Consider the following 17,355-nt stretch of genomic DNA (forward strand, 5'->3'; position numbering starts at 1 on the left):
GCCACGGGGGTCAAAAGTTTTACATAGACTTATATAGGAAAAAACTTCTAAAAATCTTCTTGTCTAAAACTACACTAGACCTTTGATATTAGGTGTGTAGCATTGCCTTGTGGTCCTCTACCAAAATTGATCAAATTATTACCCTGGATGAAAAGAGGCCCTGCCCCGGGGGAGGGGCCTCAAGTTTGATATAGACTTATATAGGAAAAAAAAAACTTCAAAAATCTTCTTGTCTGAAACTGCAAGGCCTAGGCTTTTGATATTTGGTGTGTTGCATTGCCTGGTGGTTCTCTGCCAAATTTGTTCAAATTATTACCCTGGGGTGAAAAAAGGCCCTTCCCCGGGGGTCCCAAGTTTAACATAGACTTATATATGGAAAAAACAAAAAGCTTCTTGTCTGAAAGTTCAAGGCCTAGGCCTTTGATATTTTGTATGTATCATTGCTTAGTGGACCTCTAACAGGAATGTTCAAATTATGCGCCTAGGGTGAAAAGAGGCCCCACCCTGGGGGTCACTTGTTATATGAGTTATATAGGAAAAAAACATCAAAAATTATCAGATCATATTTCCTAGACTGTTTAAGTATATTTACCTGATGTACCAAAGTGACTACGTGTCACCTTACTTTAACCTTGACCTGCTCACCTACTTTCTTGCTTTTTGAGATACAGCCTTGAAAGGATGACATTGTACAGTTTTGTATAACGATCTTAAAACTTACTTTCAGCGACCATGAATGTGACCTACTGACCTACTTTCCAATATTTTAGCATCAGTTTGCCATTTGAAACATGGGCCCATATTACTCAGGTGAGCGATATAGGGCCATCATTGCTCTCTTGTTTAACTTTTTGTTACTCAAAGTGTGGGCAGAAAAATGTTGACAAGAGGAGGGAGAATAAAAAAGGGCAGTAAAACAACAGACGATAAGTGATCAAAAGCTTTATCGGATGACTCCTTTGTTCAGCAGCACTTTGTTGCTCATTGGGTCATCTCAGTATACTTCTTCCCATGTCATATTTTATTTCCCAAATGCATGTCGAATTCACATTTGGTTACATCTAGTATATATTTGAGACACCAACAAGTTTTTCATACTTTCATCTTCTTGGCCTTTACAGAACTTGTGTTTCATTGTTTGTCGATATACCGGAATTCGCTTTTTCATCGCATATTGTAAATGGTTCAAAGATATTTGAGACACCAACAAGTTTTTCATACTTTCATCTTCTTGGCCTTTACAGAACTTGTGTTTCATTGTTTGTCTATATACCGCGCTTTTCCATCGCATATATTGTAAATGGTTCAAAGATAAATGAAATTATTATCGTATCGGATATAGTAATGTTAGTGTGTGTTAATTACCTTAAGTGTTTTATAACCTTCGCGGGTAAACACGTGAATTTCGTGCATATTTCAGGCATTTATATAGATGTTTCGCGGGGTTTCTTCACTCGAGACTAATATTTGGCAGTAAACGCATCATTGTTTTGTTATCATATACACAATGAATGAAGACGATACTTCTTCTCAACGGAGGAACGAACAAATTCAACGATCATAGATTGTAGAAGAACTGAAAGATTTTTTCAACAGTAAATTCAACGATTTGAAGAAGACTGTTCAGACTGATTCAGAGTGGATTGCGGAGGCTACTAGAAAAAAAGGTCAGAAAAGATTCTTCTATTTCGTTAAAAGGTATATCAAATAAGAAATAATATCAATTCAATTGTGATATTGACGATCTACTTGACAGCATAGATAAAGCTGTTACACTGAGAAATGCTACTAGAGCTCACGATTATATTAAAGAAGCTAAAGATTTGATAAAACAGAGAAAAAACTTATAAGAATTGCAGACAATTCTCCTTCCGGTTGGTCCACTATTCATGAGTATGAGAAATTGGACGTTGCTAGCGATTCGGAAGATGACAAACGTATTCGTAAAGCAGAATACAGAGCCAAAGCTCGTATTGATAAAGCTAAGAGTTCTTCTTCCACTAGTTTTAATACAAACACTGGTTTTTAGTCTACTTTTCGTAGCTTCCGTAGAGGAACAGGCTCAAGATTTGCCGTGGCAGGAGGAACGTCCTATCAACAGCAGTTGTGCTTCTGTCGTCTGCTTCCGGTGCGGGCAGTTGGGACACATTGCCTTAGGATGTGGTCAGGCCAACATCGGTTTCCGACCTGGAGCCATGGGATCCGCAACCGCCGCCAGAGCGCCCGAATGTAAAGAACCGGATGCTACCAAGGGTTCCAGCCAGTGATATTGAAGGCTATACTGAATATGATAAGTATTGGATTTTTGATAATACAGTTTCTGTGTATATATTTTGTGAATATAAAGAAAGTTCCATATTAGTTTCAGACTTTTCTGTGAAAGGCAGATTAAAACAGGCGTTACCTTTTTGGGAAACTGTTCTTGAACCTAATGACGACATTCTGTCTTGTATAAGAAATGGTTATGTTATTCCTTTTCCGTCTCAGCCGCCTTCGTTTAATTTGAAAAATAACAAATCTGCGTTAGACAATAAAGATTTTGTAGAGAGTGCTATCAAAGATCTGTTACAAAAACAGTGTGTTTACGAGGTGCCTTTTTTGCCTCATAATGTAAATCCGTTGTCTGTAGCTACAAATAATGCATCGGGAAACAAACGACTGATCCTCGATTTAAGAGTTATGTCAAAAAAGATCATGTTAAATTCGAAGACTACAAGGTGGCAAAAGAATTATTAAGTCCTCAAGGTTACATGTACAAATTTGACCTGTCAAATGGCTACCATTATATCTCAATTAAGCCTCTTCATCATTTTTACTTAGGATTTTCTTGGATTATTGACAGTAGAAGGTGCTATTACGTTTTTTTTTCTGTCCTCCCATTTGGTTTGTCGTCTGCACCTTTTATTTCTACAAAATTACTGGGACCTTTGATTAAATACTGGAGAAAAGAAGGTTTGAACATTGTATTGTTTTTTTAGATGATTGCTGGGGGAATGGAGGTGTGTGTGTGTGGGGGGGGGGGGGGGGGGGTTAACTAGAATGGCTGGGTTACATTTGGGATCTTGAACATGGAGTCCTTAAAATTCGCGAACGAGGAAAACAGAATACTTTGTCCTGTATTAACACCATTAAAAAATTTGTCCATGGGTAAGCGCTAGGGATTTGGCAAAACTTTCTGAGAAAATCATTTCTGTGATGCCGGTCTTGGGAAATGTTTGTTTGTTACAAACAAAATGTTTTTACAGATTCATTGAAAGTAGGATTTCCTGGGATTTATTTTTGGAAAAAACAGATGTCTTTGCCATTTTGTAAAATGTTGTTTCAGGACTTTTTACCTTCAATGTTAGTATCTTCGGATGCCTCCAACATTGCAGGGGCTGCCTGTATGATTGAATGTGATAAATACGTAGCACATAGGGCGTGGAATGAATTTGAAGAAAAGCAAAGTTCTACATATACGGGAGTTATTGGCAATACATTATTCTTTAAATAGTTTCTTTTGTAAACCGAAGGAAAAACAGGTCATTTGGTATACAGACAGCAAAGATTGTGTAAATATTATCGAAAAAGGTAGTAAAATACCTGAACTGCAACAGTTCGCACTAGACATTTTACAGTTTGTGCACAAAATAGTATTTCTTTAAACATTGAGTGGATAAGGAGAATTCAAAATACAGAGGCAGACATGTATAGTAGCATGATAGATTATGATGATTAGGGTGTATCTCAGGAAATTTTCAAATTCATAGATTGCATGTTTGGTCCACAGACAGTGGGGAGGTTCGCAAATGATTACAACACTAAACTGCCTCGGTTCAATTCGGTGTATTTTACTCCTTCCTTCTTCGGAGACAATAGACGCTTTTTCAGTAAACTGGAATTTGGAAAACAATTGGATCGTACCGCCTGTTTATTTGATACATAGAGTTCTTAATCACTTATTTTCCTCTAAAGGTAATGGTACACTAGTAGCCTCGTATTGGTACTAAAGTCCCTTTTTTCCAATGATTTTTGGGGAGTGCTCGAGGCTTAAACCTTTTATTACAGACATACTTCTATTCAATGATCATACTGGTATCTATGTTCAGGGCAGAAATAAAGAATCCATTTTTGGATCTGAAAAATTTATAAGTAAGGTTATTGTTGTAAGAATAGAATGTAAATAAGCAATGCAACTGTTAAAACTGAATTGTTGTACTTTTTATAATAATAATAATAATAATAATGATAATTTCTTTATTTTACGAAGGTAAACTCATTATGCAATCACATAAGCAGATACAAATGAAATCACATATTTACAAAGAGACCTAGGCCTTCAACAAGGTATAAATTAATTTTAAAAAAATGCATATTAAAACAATACAATATAAAAAACAACAACAAAAGGTAAAAACGCATTTGATCTGAGCACCTGTAGCATTATGATTATGCAGTGCAGACTTCATCAAATAAAAGTTTTTTGTAACTGTATTTGAAAGAATTCACATTCGCTGCATTTCTGATAATAACTGGTATAGACTTCCACACTTTCATTGATAAAAATTTGAAAGATTGTTTCATATAATCTGAATTGAGTCTGAAATGAGTAATTAAACCTTGGGAATTCGATCTTAGGTTGTATGACTTGTTGTCGGAAACAGTAAATCAACTGAGTAATATATTCCGGGGTGGAACCATGTAGAGCTTTAAACATCATTACAGCTATATGTAATTTATGTCTTTTTTCGACAGAAAGCCATTTCAGTTCTTTAAATATAGCAACAGAAGTTAACAAAGGTTTTGCTAATATCCATCTAGCAATACTTTTCTGAAACACCGAGACTTTTGAAAAGAAAGTTTTGGGAGCATTACACTAAATTATCGCACCGTAGTCAATATAATCGCAATGATGTAGGCATTATAAAACATTTGTTTCATTTCTAGTTTAAGAAATTTTGAGATCTTTCATAGAAGTGTAAATTTGTTAGATAATTTTTCACAGACATTTTCTATGTGAACATCCCACTTTAAATGCTTATCGATATGTACACCTAGAACGTTTTGGTTTGTGACAAAATTTATACAACAGTTATTCACTGTTAGATTCAGAGAGGCAGAATGTCTTATTTCATACTGGGAACCTATCCGCATCGAAGTAGTTTTTACAGGATTAAGTACCATAGTGTTTGCAACGCACCATTTATCTATGATATGTAAGTCAGACTGTAAATTGGTCTCAATAAGACAGACTGACCGATCAGTCACATATAAAGTTGAATCACCAGCATACATGTCAAGGTTATAATTTTTCAAATGTAAAGGCAAATCGTTAATGTATTTATAAGAGAAACAATAAAGGACCTAAAATTGGACCTTGAGGCACTTCTGTTTTTATGAAAGATTCATTAGAAACAATAGTGTTTAATTTAACAGACTGCGTTCTGTTTGAAAGATAAGATCGAAACCAGCCAACAGAGGAGGGAGAAAAATGGTACAATATCAATTTTTGAAGCAAAATTTCGTGATCGACCAAATCAAATGCTTTACGGAAGTCAAAGAAAATACTGCTGACTACATTACCCGAATCTTTTCTGGAAAAAACACTCTGGTCAATACATTTATTTATTAAACTGGTTATACAATTCATTAAGTAGTCAGAAGACATTTTTATAATACGATGTCCTATACCATCAACACCAGCTGCTTTAGTTGTGTTTAAAGTGTTAATAAGATTTTTAACTTCATGGACTGTTATGTGTTCAATGTTAAAAGTCACATTATTCAATTTCACATCGCAAAATGATTTAAGATCAGAGAAATTATCTTCATTAAAAGGAACTCTACCGATAATATTCGCTATATTTACAAAGTAAACATTCATCGCATTTGCAATATTCATGTCGCCTTCTATGACTTCATTATTGATTTTGAGAACTGAAGGGAGTTTCACTGAAGCTGAAGACTGACCAGACAGAGTTTTAAGATTAGACCATAGATGCTTTGAATCCATCTTAGACTTAATGGCATTATTAAAGAACTGCTTTTTGAGTCGGCTAAAGGCTGAAAGCCTTTTGACGAGTCCTTGCTGTTCAGCGATTCTCTAAATGGACCGAATAACACGTGAAGGGATGTAGTTCCATTAGATTTCTCAAACTTCAAACAGTTCACTGCATGAATGAAGTTAAGTTGTGTCAATTCCCTTTGCTATGACCAATATACGATGTAATCTGTCATATTTATGACTTGTAATTGTGCAATACTCGAATGTAACTCATTAAGCATAAATGTGCATTTTAAGAATTGCGCAGGCTTACAAAGCTTGGGTAACATCCAGCGAAAGACAAAAAATAGTTCCACAGGGCTCCAGATAAGATGCGTATTAGCGTAAATTACGTATAGAAATAATGCAAATACGCATGTCTAATAATTTCTAAGCGTATAAAAACGTATATAAAATTACAGAAACGCACACAATGCTTTTTTAAAAACAAAATCTGAATCGTCCGGATGCGTTAGGTAACATAGCCGATCAGCCTTAATTCTCCCACATTGAACGTAAACACGCATCGTATGATTTCTATAAACTTTGCGTGTGTTGAATTTTGCAGTCAGTAAACGGATAAATTATCGGAAGAAGAAGCTCTTACTGGTTTGTTTAGTTACTACTGATATTAAAAATGATTTTAATTCTTATTTTTCGAGAAATAAACAAATCGGCGAAACATTAAATTGTATTTTCTTGTAGTTTTTGAAATCGAAAGTAGATCGTCTATGTTTGGCTGCTTTCACGAAACGAAACAACTTTTTATGAAAAGATTTAAATAAGAGGTAATTTAACCGTAAACTTCAATGTCAGATACTGCCAATTGCTGCTAAATGTCTTCGTATCATCACAATTTGTAAAATATATTGTTGAAACTGGAGAAAAGTGTAATCGTATCCGGATATAATATTTTGGGTAAATATCGAGCTGTGTTATGAAATTTTAAGAAAAAAAACTAAAAACAAACTGAAACTGGTAGACTATACTGTTAGTACATCAATCATTAGCCGACTCAGGCCCTTCAGGCCTTTGATTACTTTTTGTAATTAAACATTTAGCTTTATTACGCCATTTTTTGCTTCAAGCCTCATAATACATTTTAATATTTAAAACTAGTTCTCATTCTCATATGTTATAATATATGTTGACCTTTTATGTTGAAATATCACAAATCACTTCCTTCAAGGGGAGTAATGAGTTAAATACTTAGTTTTATCAAAAGGGAGATAATCATACTAACGATTCATCCCATTGTACAATATTTGAACAGTCAAGCAGATACAATCATATCCACCTTACAATCAAGATGAGAGATACGTATTTTAAACTGATTTTGACATTTTAAGCTGTTATTTGCAATTCTTTTTCAAATTAATTTGTTTATATTATTGATACCATAAATAATTTGTGTTTGCTTAAAAATAATTTATGTTAATTTTTACAGGAATGTTTAAGAGTCATCGTTGGCTACTGGTTGAAGAAATGTGTGATATATTGCCTAGTAACTAGGATCTTTTCTCAGAAGTGAGAGACGCTGTGATGTCTAGTAAAGAACAGTTAACCATACGTAATTATAAATATTCGTTGTAACTCCAACACAGTGTTACTTTCCCTTATCTGCAGACACTGTTATCAAGATTATCAAGCAAGTAACAAAATAACGTTTGCTGTCAAGAGTTACATTCCGACAAACAAGGTATAAGTAAAACAAGGATAGAGCAGCTGTAAAAACAAAAAACATAGAAATTAATTAAATAAATACCTTATAAATTGCTTATATTTTTCATTTTTTTAAATTTTGCTGTACAAAGTTTGTATCTCAATAGTTATATGTTTTTCGTTTAAAACGAGCAAGAAACTAAAAATATAATGCAGTAATACTAAAATTACATTTTTGGTGTTGAGACTCGCACCTCAGTGTAAACAATGAAATTATTTGACAGTATTTTAAGTACAGTCAGAGAATTTGACGAATCATAGATTCATGGAATAGTTTCATGATGTTCTTAAAGGTTGTGACATATATCTAAATTTGCAAGCATTTGATTTTCCAGGTGTTGCTAAGCGTGACGCCATTTTACATGGGGATGATTGTTTGACAATATTCCTCAAACTCCAACACAGTGTTACTTCCCCTTATTGTGCAGTTTGACAATATTCCTGCGCAGTGGTTGAATATTCCTGCGCGTAGGTTGATCATTTACATCCGGTGTGGCATGTGGGCGTGACTTATAACTTCCTATTGTAATTGTATACACTGTTAACAGACCACGATTTCATAACAATAAATTAAAAAAAAAAATCTGCTTTTGTAATTTGATCTTTCAGATGAGTAACAATGGCATGTTTCAAGTGACCAAGTAAGAGGCGACTAATAGGGTCTTAACACTTGGTTTTGCAGTAACTCTGTGATTCCAGCAGGTATGCAAATTTTGATTCCATACCTCATGTTTTTATTTCGATGTGAATGAGATGTGGAACCAAAATTTGTAGTCCTGTTTGGCGCCATATAACCTATACTGTGTTGGTGCGCCGTAAAACCCAAATAAATAAACATAGACAGCTACCAACACGTATGCGTTAATTTAAAAATAGTTCAATTCATTTCACCCACGTGAGCAGCAAGAACAATTCTCGAATTTTCCGGCATACACTGGCTACTGTTACTGCAAATAAGAAATTACAACTCTGCAATTTGTTATGATTTTCTATCGTGGCCTGTTCCAAATAAGTTTGCGAACATTTTCTTGTCATAAATTTCCAGATGTTTATCCGAATTTATACAAGAAATTTATATGATAAGCAACTTGGCCTATATCGCAAGACCGGCTCTCATTGGCGGTCATTTTAAACCGGGAAGCCAAACTTCCAACACTGCAAATGTGAAAGAAACTGGCCCACTGACGAGGAAATTAAATAGGCCTAATGTTTGGTATAAATAAAGATTAATCGATGCACGCTGGCACTTAGAGTGAAATAATCGTTTACAAATTTTGTGAGGATGAAAATAGCGTTACTCTTCGGTTGTTTGGCTCTGGTAGCGGGGCGTACTATCACTCTACAGAAAACTTCATTGACTTTGACAGAAGATTCTGAAGGTATGGTACAATTTATTGGATTTCATTTAAAAAGAAGAATGATGTTTAAACGCAAAGGCATTGAAATGCATCGATATAAAGATATTTGTGATTTTGATACGCGGAGATATTAATTTAAAAATTTAGTTTCGTTTAAGGGAAATATTAGCAAGTTTTTCATTTGAATTAGCTATTCAAATATTGTATGCCAGAATAGTGTTAACACATACAGTACCTGTAGACTACGCAACACATTGAAATTTCAAAATATCTTTTAATTAGATGAGACTGAAACAAGTAATAGACTTAAAGAAGCAAGAATTCGGCTTAATTATTTTGATTTTTTTTTTAAGTAGAGTAATTTCCAGTTTTCTTTAAAAAATAACAAAAAAAGACCGAAGCCTTGCAGTCCTACGGATGCCTTTTTTTTGCCTTGCTTTCTGTGCAATTCCAAATGCACTGGCAGGCTGAGAACCAGGGTCCAGGCACTTTAAAAGAGGATTAAGCTAATGGTTGATTAACTTTTAGGTTAAGTTTCCGACATTTTAGAAGACTTAGAAAAAAACAAATGTATGAGTTAAGAATTATGAAATTTGAAAAATTCTTCACGATAAAATCAAAACATCACACTAGTGTTTCCCATTAAGACTAGTGTTTTGAATAAAAATTTAACCAGCGGCTGGTTTAACAGCCGGTTAAAGTTTCGAACAACTGGCCCCTACTGTTGCCCAAAGATATTCTTTCAAATGAAAGTTACTTTCTTTTTGCGTAATTGGTTGAAAATGTTTGAACTCCAAGTCGTAAACACATTTATTTCAATTTCAGTTATGTTGAACATTAGCATAATAACGAGCCGTTGTCTGGCTAATCTTGTTTACAATTACTGTACGTTCAGATGCAGACGAACTAAATGACATTCTGCGGACCGTTCTTAGCTACTCTGACGTCACTTCCGGTGAACAATATGGCGGCATTGTTCAAGACTGTAGTAAAGGGAAATGCGAGTATTGCAAGAAAATGTATCGACATGAAGGTAACATGCGACGTTTTTCTATGTAACATAATATGATTTAAGGTGCTTGCCAACCTGCAACTCGTGAATATATAATATCAAGTCATTATGTGTTAGCACCGTTATGTAGAATGAAAAACGACTTTTATAATCGTCACCGACATTCAAATGATTTAGACCTACTTTAGTTTATATTAAATGTCGGGTATTAATTACGATAAATATTTTGTTCTTAAATAGTTTTAAATATTACATTCTACAATTCTGCAGAAAGTAGATCTACCTTGCGAAAAATCTAACCAGATGGGCCATTTCTTCATGAACTAAAGTAAGCTTTAACAGTTCAGTTTTGTCTAAAACGTTGACCATAAACTGTGTTAACCGAATTGTTGAATTGTCTCTTGATCTCTTCTATTATACAGAATTTATTATCATATTTTTCAGGCTGCTACATAGCAACCTTAGAGAAGGACACTATCGTGGTAACAATTACAGTAGACAAGAACCCGATACTGAAAACAGTCATCAAAGGTAATTATGTTTTGTTTTATTATGTATGTATGTATGTATGTATGTATGTATGTATGCATTTTCTGTCAGTATGTCTGTCTGTCTGTCTGTCTGTGTACATCGCTAGTATAGTACCTACTCTGCTTTAAATTAAAGATACGTGTTACCTCCAAATTTAAAATCGAGAGGTCGTCAGACCCGATCTCCCTCCGTTCAGACAGTTTTGAATGATAATTTGACATTAGACTTATAATGTGGTTGAAGTCATTCCTTTCACATCTGTGATTTATGTAAGCTGCGGAGAAACACTGGTTTTGTTAAATATACATAACTTTGTTGAAAAAGTATGTTAATTAAAATCAAATCAAATTAACAAAACAAATTATTTTCAAAGTGACCTGTTTAAGACGGAAAATAAACAGTCATAATAAATAATGTCCGTGTTTGCGAAAAGAATTAATCTCGTCTTTAGTCAGTACCCATCTCATGTATTAAGGGGTATGATCTCCAGATCGTATGACTAAAAAGAGGAAGAAGGAAATTTTAAGATATCAGGAAATTATTGTTTTATTTCTTATGAAGGCTTTCAAACTTAGTTACTGACAGATTATATGTTATTGAAACAAAATAAGAATTACAGTTAAACCTGTCTATAAAGACCACCCTTGGGAGAGCCAAAATGTGGTCTTTACTGGAAAGTGGTCTTAATTCACAGGTTAAAATACACTGTAAATGTGAAAATTGGAAAAAAAAACATGTGGTCTTTAGATTCAGATGGTCTTTTCAGAGGTGGTCTTTAACACAGATTTGACTGTAGTTCTTTTTTTTTCATTCAAGATTAAAACATGTTTTTCTCGGCGAAGGTAAACTGCCTTAATTACAAAGCCTTAACGGTCATATCTGGGATCTCCTCAAGACGGCAGGAAGTAAATGAACCGCGCCATGAGAAAACCAACATAGTGGCATCCATGCAGTCTGGTCAGGATCCATGCTGTTCGCTTTCAAACCCTATTGCAATTAGAGAAATCGTTAGCGAATAGCATGGATTCTGACCAGACTGCGCGGATGTGCAGGCTGGTCTGGAGGCATGCTGGTCGCAAAACAACTATGTTGGTTTTCTCATGGCGCGGCTCAAATTCATTATTGTCGAAGCAACCCTGGTTCAATTCCCATCTCAAACATGTTTTTTTATTTCGCATTAATAGTTTATAAACAAAAACTCATGTTCTAATGTTCTTAATATGACAAAACTACAATTTAAGAAAGATTTTTGTGTTGTCAAAATTTTGGGTCAGATGAATATAGAAAGAACCTTTACAGTTATCATAACTTCCTTGTGAATTATTTTCCTGTCCAAAATGTAGTATGACTGTAACTGGTGCATATTTATTCAGGTCATTAAATTGTAGATTCTTCAAGGTTATTACATTGTAGATTATGAAAGGCCAGTGCGCCTTACAAATGATTAGTCTTCAATGCTGATGTAGATATGAATTTTTGCCTATATTTGTCATAATGCGATTTGTGTTTTTCAGGTCCAAATCCACCGGCAGAGTGTAAGCCATCCATACCAGGTTTTCCTCCGTCTGTTAAAGATGTCTGCTTACAGGTCAATGACGTTAATCTCCAGCAAGCATCCGGTTGCGTTTATGTCTCTTTCAAGGTAAATGTCACGTGACATTGCGGAAGCTGGCCAAGTTCGGGTTGTGACAGAGCCTACCCTAATACCGTAAAGTTTTTAAACTAGCGTTACAATAGTATTTATGTTTTAAATAAGATTATATACGAAAGTCCAAAGCCAGTCGTGTAGACATATACTCTCTGATTGATAATATTTAAAATTTAATTGAATATTTTTAGGTCAGTGGCAGAAAAATGACACAGAAATTTGGTTGTTTCAAGATACCAAAAAGCGATGGTATGACCCAGATAACAGAAACTGGGCAGTTGCAGGATGAAGAACATGGCACCAGAGCTGCAAACCACGAAGAGACCGTTCTCATGTTTGAGAGAGTGAATACGGAAGCTTAGATGCGAAAATCGATTCTTTCAAGCACTTATATACCAGAAAAATATTAAAATATATTATTGACACTTGCATGTAAAAATGCACATTCCTTACACCATTTATATTAGTCTATACCTGCTTTTTGTCTCGTTTAGTTAGCATATGTGACAGTACTATATATTCTCATATTAGATACGACATAAGACAATACGTACCACAACCATATCGCACGGTAGCGATCCCATGATCTGCGAATTGTTACATATTGAAATTTTACTTTACCGTTAGATAGCCTTATTTAAACATTTGCAAAAGCATCAGAGCTGAGCTGACATAGATTCTTTGGTAAATGTTAACTGTAATGTAATGTTATTCTGTCATGATTTCTAACTTAATTTCTAGCATTTTCTCCCAAATAAACTTGTTTGGAAAATAAGAGTGTCTACTGCCATCTTGCAGTTAACGTAGATGACTGTATTACTTCTGCTTTGTATGTGTGATAAAAGAAGCAATAAAATTTGAGTAAAAAGCATTGTTGGTGTGATGAATATCTTTTTATACTAATATATATGTATAGTATAGAACACTATATCGGTGAATCCTGTTCAAAGGAGCATATGTCCATTTTAGAAGTTAATCCTGTTTAAAGATTTACAATTATGTTCATTAGATTTGAAAATCCTGCCTAAAGGTGTACATGTCAGTTGTTGAAGTAATTCCTCCATAAAGGAATGTCTGTCAATGATAATAGTAAATTTTCTCTACAGGAGTACATTTCAATGATAATACAAAATCCTGCCTAAGGAAGTACGTGTCAATGATAATACTAAATACAAAATCCTGTCTATAGAAGAACGTGTCAATGATAATACAAAATCTTACAGGAGTAGATGTCAATGTTAAAACAAAATCCTATCTACAGGAGTAGATGTCAATGATAAAACAAAATCCTGTCTACAGAAGTAGATGTCAATGATAAGAAACAAAATCCTATCTAGGAGTAGATGTAAATGATAAAACAAAATCCTGTGTACAGTAGTAGATGTCAATGATACGACAAAATCCTATTTACAGGAATAGATGTAAAAAAATGATAAAACAAAATCATGTCTACAGGTGTAGATGTCGATGATAAAACAAAAACCTATCTACATTAGTAGATGTCAATGATAATACAAAATCCTGTCTACAGGAGTACATGTCAATGATAAAACAAAATCCTGTCTACATTAGTAGATGTCAATGATAATACCAAATCCTGTCTATAGAAGTACGTGTCAATGATAATACTAAATCCTGTCAACAGGAGTAGATGTCAATAATAAAACAAAATCCTATTGACAGGAGTAGATCTAGATGTCAATGATAAAACAAAATCCTGTCTACAGGAGTAGATGTCAATGATAAAACAAAAACCTGTCTATAGAAGTACGTGTCAATGATAATACAAAATCCTTTCAGTACTCCTAACTCAAGGAGTTAATGTCCTTTCTAAAACAGAAAACTGTAAGGGAGCGTAGAGCGGGTGTGGGTATTTCCGAACAGTTAAGCAATAATGTTGAATTTTTCGAAAATACCTACTTATATTGCCATTTAAAACAGCTTGTTTATAGAGTATTCCAAGTGATTTAGTGTGTATAATTCCGAATATATAAGTATACAGATATGTCAGTATAGTGTATTGAAGATATTACCTATTGGAGCGATGTATTTCCGAACAGAAGGGGGTTAATTCCGAACAACAGTGGGGCTAATTCACAAACAGTTCCAACTTCTTAAAAACAGAAGTTTGTTTTTTACAATGATAAACACAGACATTCTTCACGTATTACTTGCATTTTTAAAAAGAAACTTTATAAACAAAACTATACTGAATTTTACAGAGCATCTGTATCTAAACCTAAATTTGCAGAAGCACAGCACAACATCTGTGACAATTTTTACATGATTAATGTCCGAAAACTGAATATGTATTAAACCCTTATACATGATGCAGTGTGCAGTGTTAAAATGCTTAGAATCTGTGTGTTAAATTAACAGTATTTGCATTCAAACGGAAGTTCGTCTGTATAGCCCATAATTTCTCCAAAACAATTAGGGTGAAATCTGCATCCACAATTGGTGCATGTAGGGTTTTTCACATGCATAGCAGTAACGTGGACTTGTCGTGAGGGCTGTCTTGGCATCCAAAATTGCTTTGCAACTCTTGTCAAGCTATGCTATTGCTACACCAGTCGCCGCCTCCATCTACCACAGACAGACATATTTCACATGTTTAAAACGAGCTAATTGAATGAAAGAAAGTTGAACTCATTTTACTAAGTAGTAATTTATTTATTTGTTACTGTATCTTTTTTATATATAGTATTTATTTATCTACTATTTATTAATTTATAGTCCTGCTCTAGTTATTTGCTTCAAATATAGTATATTATTAAGTCTTTATATATACTTATTTAGGATATAACTGTTCTCATTACATGATTGTTTGGAATGCCACACATTAATTGACAAGTGTGTCTAATCCGAACGGCTTCTTTGATCTTTCAAACGTTTTCCTTAATGAGAAATGCAGTTAAACTCCTTCCCACGGACACTTGTGATGTAAGAATTCATCAAAACATGTCAGCGGTAAAAAACCAATACTTTTAGATCCTTACATACCACTAACATCAAATAACGAAAACAGGTAAGAATCGACATGCATGCAAGCTGTCTTAAAATTCTAGTCTGTATTTGAAAAGGTGCGCGACAAAATCTTGCATTCATTGCAATATGATATGGAATTGTTTGTTATCCTGTATGTGACCGTAGATTAATGGAGCCTTAAGAATACAAAAAATTGTCATGATAAAAATGTGTTTCGGAATTACCCCCTGTTCGGGATTACCCACACCCGCTCTAATACTGTCTATGTATATCAAGCGTATGTGGAGTGAATGTTGATATAACAAATGAACAGACTCAATCAAACCAAGTTTGCTATTATTCTTCTTAGCTGCATTCTTTTGTGGGTGACGGTATCAATTTGTAGTAAATATGTTACTACACGTTGCATATGCAATAATATATTGTACTGGATGATTTCTTTCAGCTTTCATAAAACTCATCATGCCGTATAGCCACACCGTTACGGTCCCGAGCAAAACAGTTCTGGCGGACAAACAGTTCACCGATATTTTTGCCGGTATCTGGCATTGGGGAAGTATTCTCCATCCAAGAATCGGCTGGTTGCAAAATAATGTTAAAGATTTTTATTTCTGTAAAAAGTAGCATAAACGAGAAGAATGCCATGTGCTTCCCGTTTAAAACTACTATATTTATAAGTTATGACGAATTAAAAGTGTGATTTTGTTGAAAAAATGTGAAAACGAAAGTTTATTGCGATTCTTAATTCACTTTTCAACTTGGGTCTATTGTATTTACGTCAACCTTTATAATATGTTTGCCCTGAATATTGTCCAATTTTTAAGCGGACAAAACGCAATATCATCGAGTTATAGACATTCAAACATGCCGTTGTCGAAAAAGTGTTGGCGGATTGCACAGCTCAAAATTATTTGTGGGCGAGCAAGAGCAGTCCTGAGTATTTTTTTTATTTAACTTTAATAATGGTCTAAATATGTATCAGCTGTACTCTTGTAATTGACAAAAAAAACAAGTGCTACTAGCACAGCAATTTCAAAATACAGCGGATGACATGAGCAATTCGTATGCATATAGTGATGTAAAATACGCGTATAAGATTATACACATACCAGTCCATATTTGGACTATTAAACCATGACATGTATTTTGTAAAATTAGACAATTTTTTGGATTTTAATCGGGCTTTTCTGTCAGTCAGTGTTGGATCAGGCTCGAACCACCAACAATATATTCTCCACATTGTTTTGCCTTTACCCCTTGCAATTTTCTTTCCGTCTATGCCGGTTTGATAGGTTTTCCCTACATTGTTGCAAACATCTCATAGTGTCTAAAAAACACTAGTTAGTATGGTTCCATGCGTCTGAACTATGATTAGTTTAGAAGGCACTGCAAAGTTTTTACTTGAGTTTTGTTAGAACAATCACGAAGAACTTGCTGTCAACTTACCAACTGACCTGTTTTCGGGACCCCATTGAAACGCAAAATTTCCCATCGAAACAGTTTGTAACCAACTTTCATTTTTTTTAAAAATTCGTGCTATATCTCATCCGGATGAAGAGGATTTCGAAGACCATTCTACAAAATCGAGGAACAACAAATATCATATGTTTTCCATTGGGTAACTGTTTATAGCGACTAGTGATAGCCATTTTTTTTATGTAATTCTAACTGACCTTATCATGTATGTTTCTATTACCTCAGGTATATTGTCATAAATATCAGTTAATTTACTTCAGGTGGGTCTGTTTCTTCTGAAACAACAGGGAGAGATTCTAATTTAAATGTGAAGTGTTTCTAATTCCTTGTTTTCGTTAACGTTTAGTGAAGATTGTTCTTCTGCTACTTCAGATAAAAAAGAATTTTTCAGTTGTTGTTTTCTTCAAGAAGAGATATGTGTAACTGATTGTTTTTCAATCAAGGAGTAATAAATTTTATTGGACACAGGTTTAATACATTCAAATATTTTTGTTCGTATTATTAGTTTTTCCTGTACGACAGTCAAGCTCAAGTTGTTGTACTTGAACGTGTCAAACCTATGGCTATACAGAGGTGCTGAATTAAGTGCCTATAAACG

At 34.2% G+C, this 17,355-nt stretch overlaps 1 protein-coding gene across 1 annotated transcript; it reads left to right on the top strand.

Moving 5' to 3' along the window:
* Nucleotides 1–8,961: 8,961 nt before the first annotated feature.
* Nucleotides 8,962–12,874, top strand: LOC123551315 (uncharacterized). Its single transcript, XM_045340168.2, has 5 exons — nucleotides 8,962–9,123; nucleotides 9,998–10,135; nucleotides 10,559–10,645; nucleotides 12,160–12,287; nucleotides 12,485–12,874. Exons 1-5 carry the CDS (start codon nucleotides 9,027–9,029, stop codon nucleotides 12,653–12,655), a joined length of 621 nt encoding a protein of 206 aa, XP_045196103.1. The 5' UTR covers nucleotides 8,962–9,026; the 3' UTR covers nucleotides 12,656–12,874.
* The last annotated feature ends 4,481 nt before the right edge of the window (nucleotides 12,875–17,355 follow it).

This window comes from Mercenaria mercenaria, chromosome 4 (genome assembly GCF_021730395.1).
Source record: "Mercenaria mercenaria strain notata chromosome 4, MADL_Memer_1, whole genome shotgun sequence".
NCBI lineage: Eukaryota > Metazoa > Mollusca > Bivalvia > Venerida > Veneridae > Mercenaria > Mercenaria mercenaria.

Excerpts from the sequence above, each read along its gene's own strand:
- LOC123551315 (XM_045340168.2), top strand. The coding sequence starts at position 9,027 with ATGAAAATAGCGTTACTCTTCGGTTGTTTGGCTCTGGTAGCGGGGCGT. Across the intron at positions 10,136-10,558 it reads GAAAATGTATCGACATGAAG|GCTGCTACATAGCAACCTTA; the intron begins GTAACATGCGAC and ends CATATTTTTCAG. Across the intron at positions 12,288-12,484 it reads GCGTTTATGTCTCTTTCAAG|GTCAGTGGCAGAAAAATGAC; the intron begins GTAAATGTCACG and ends GAATATTTTTAG.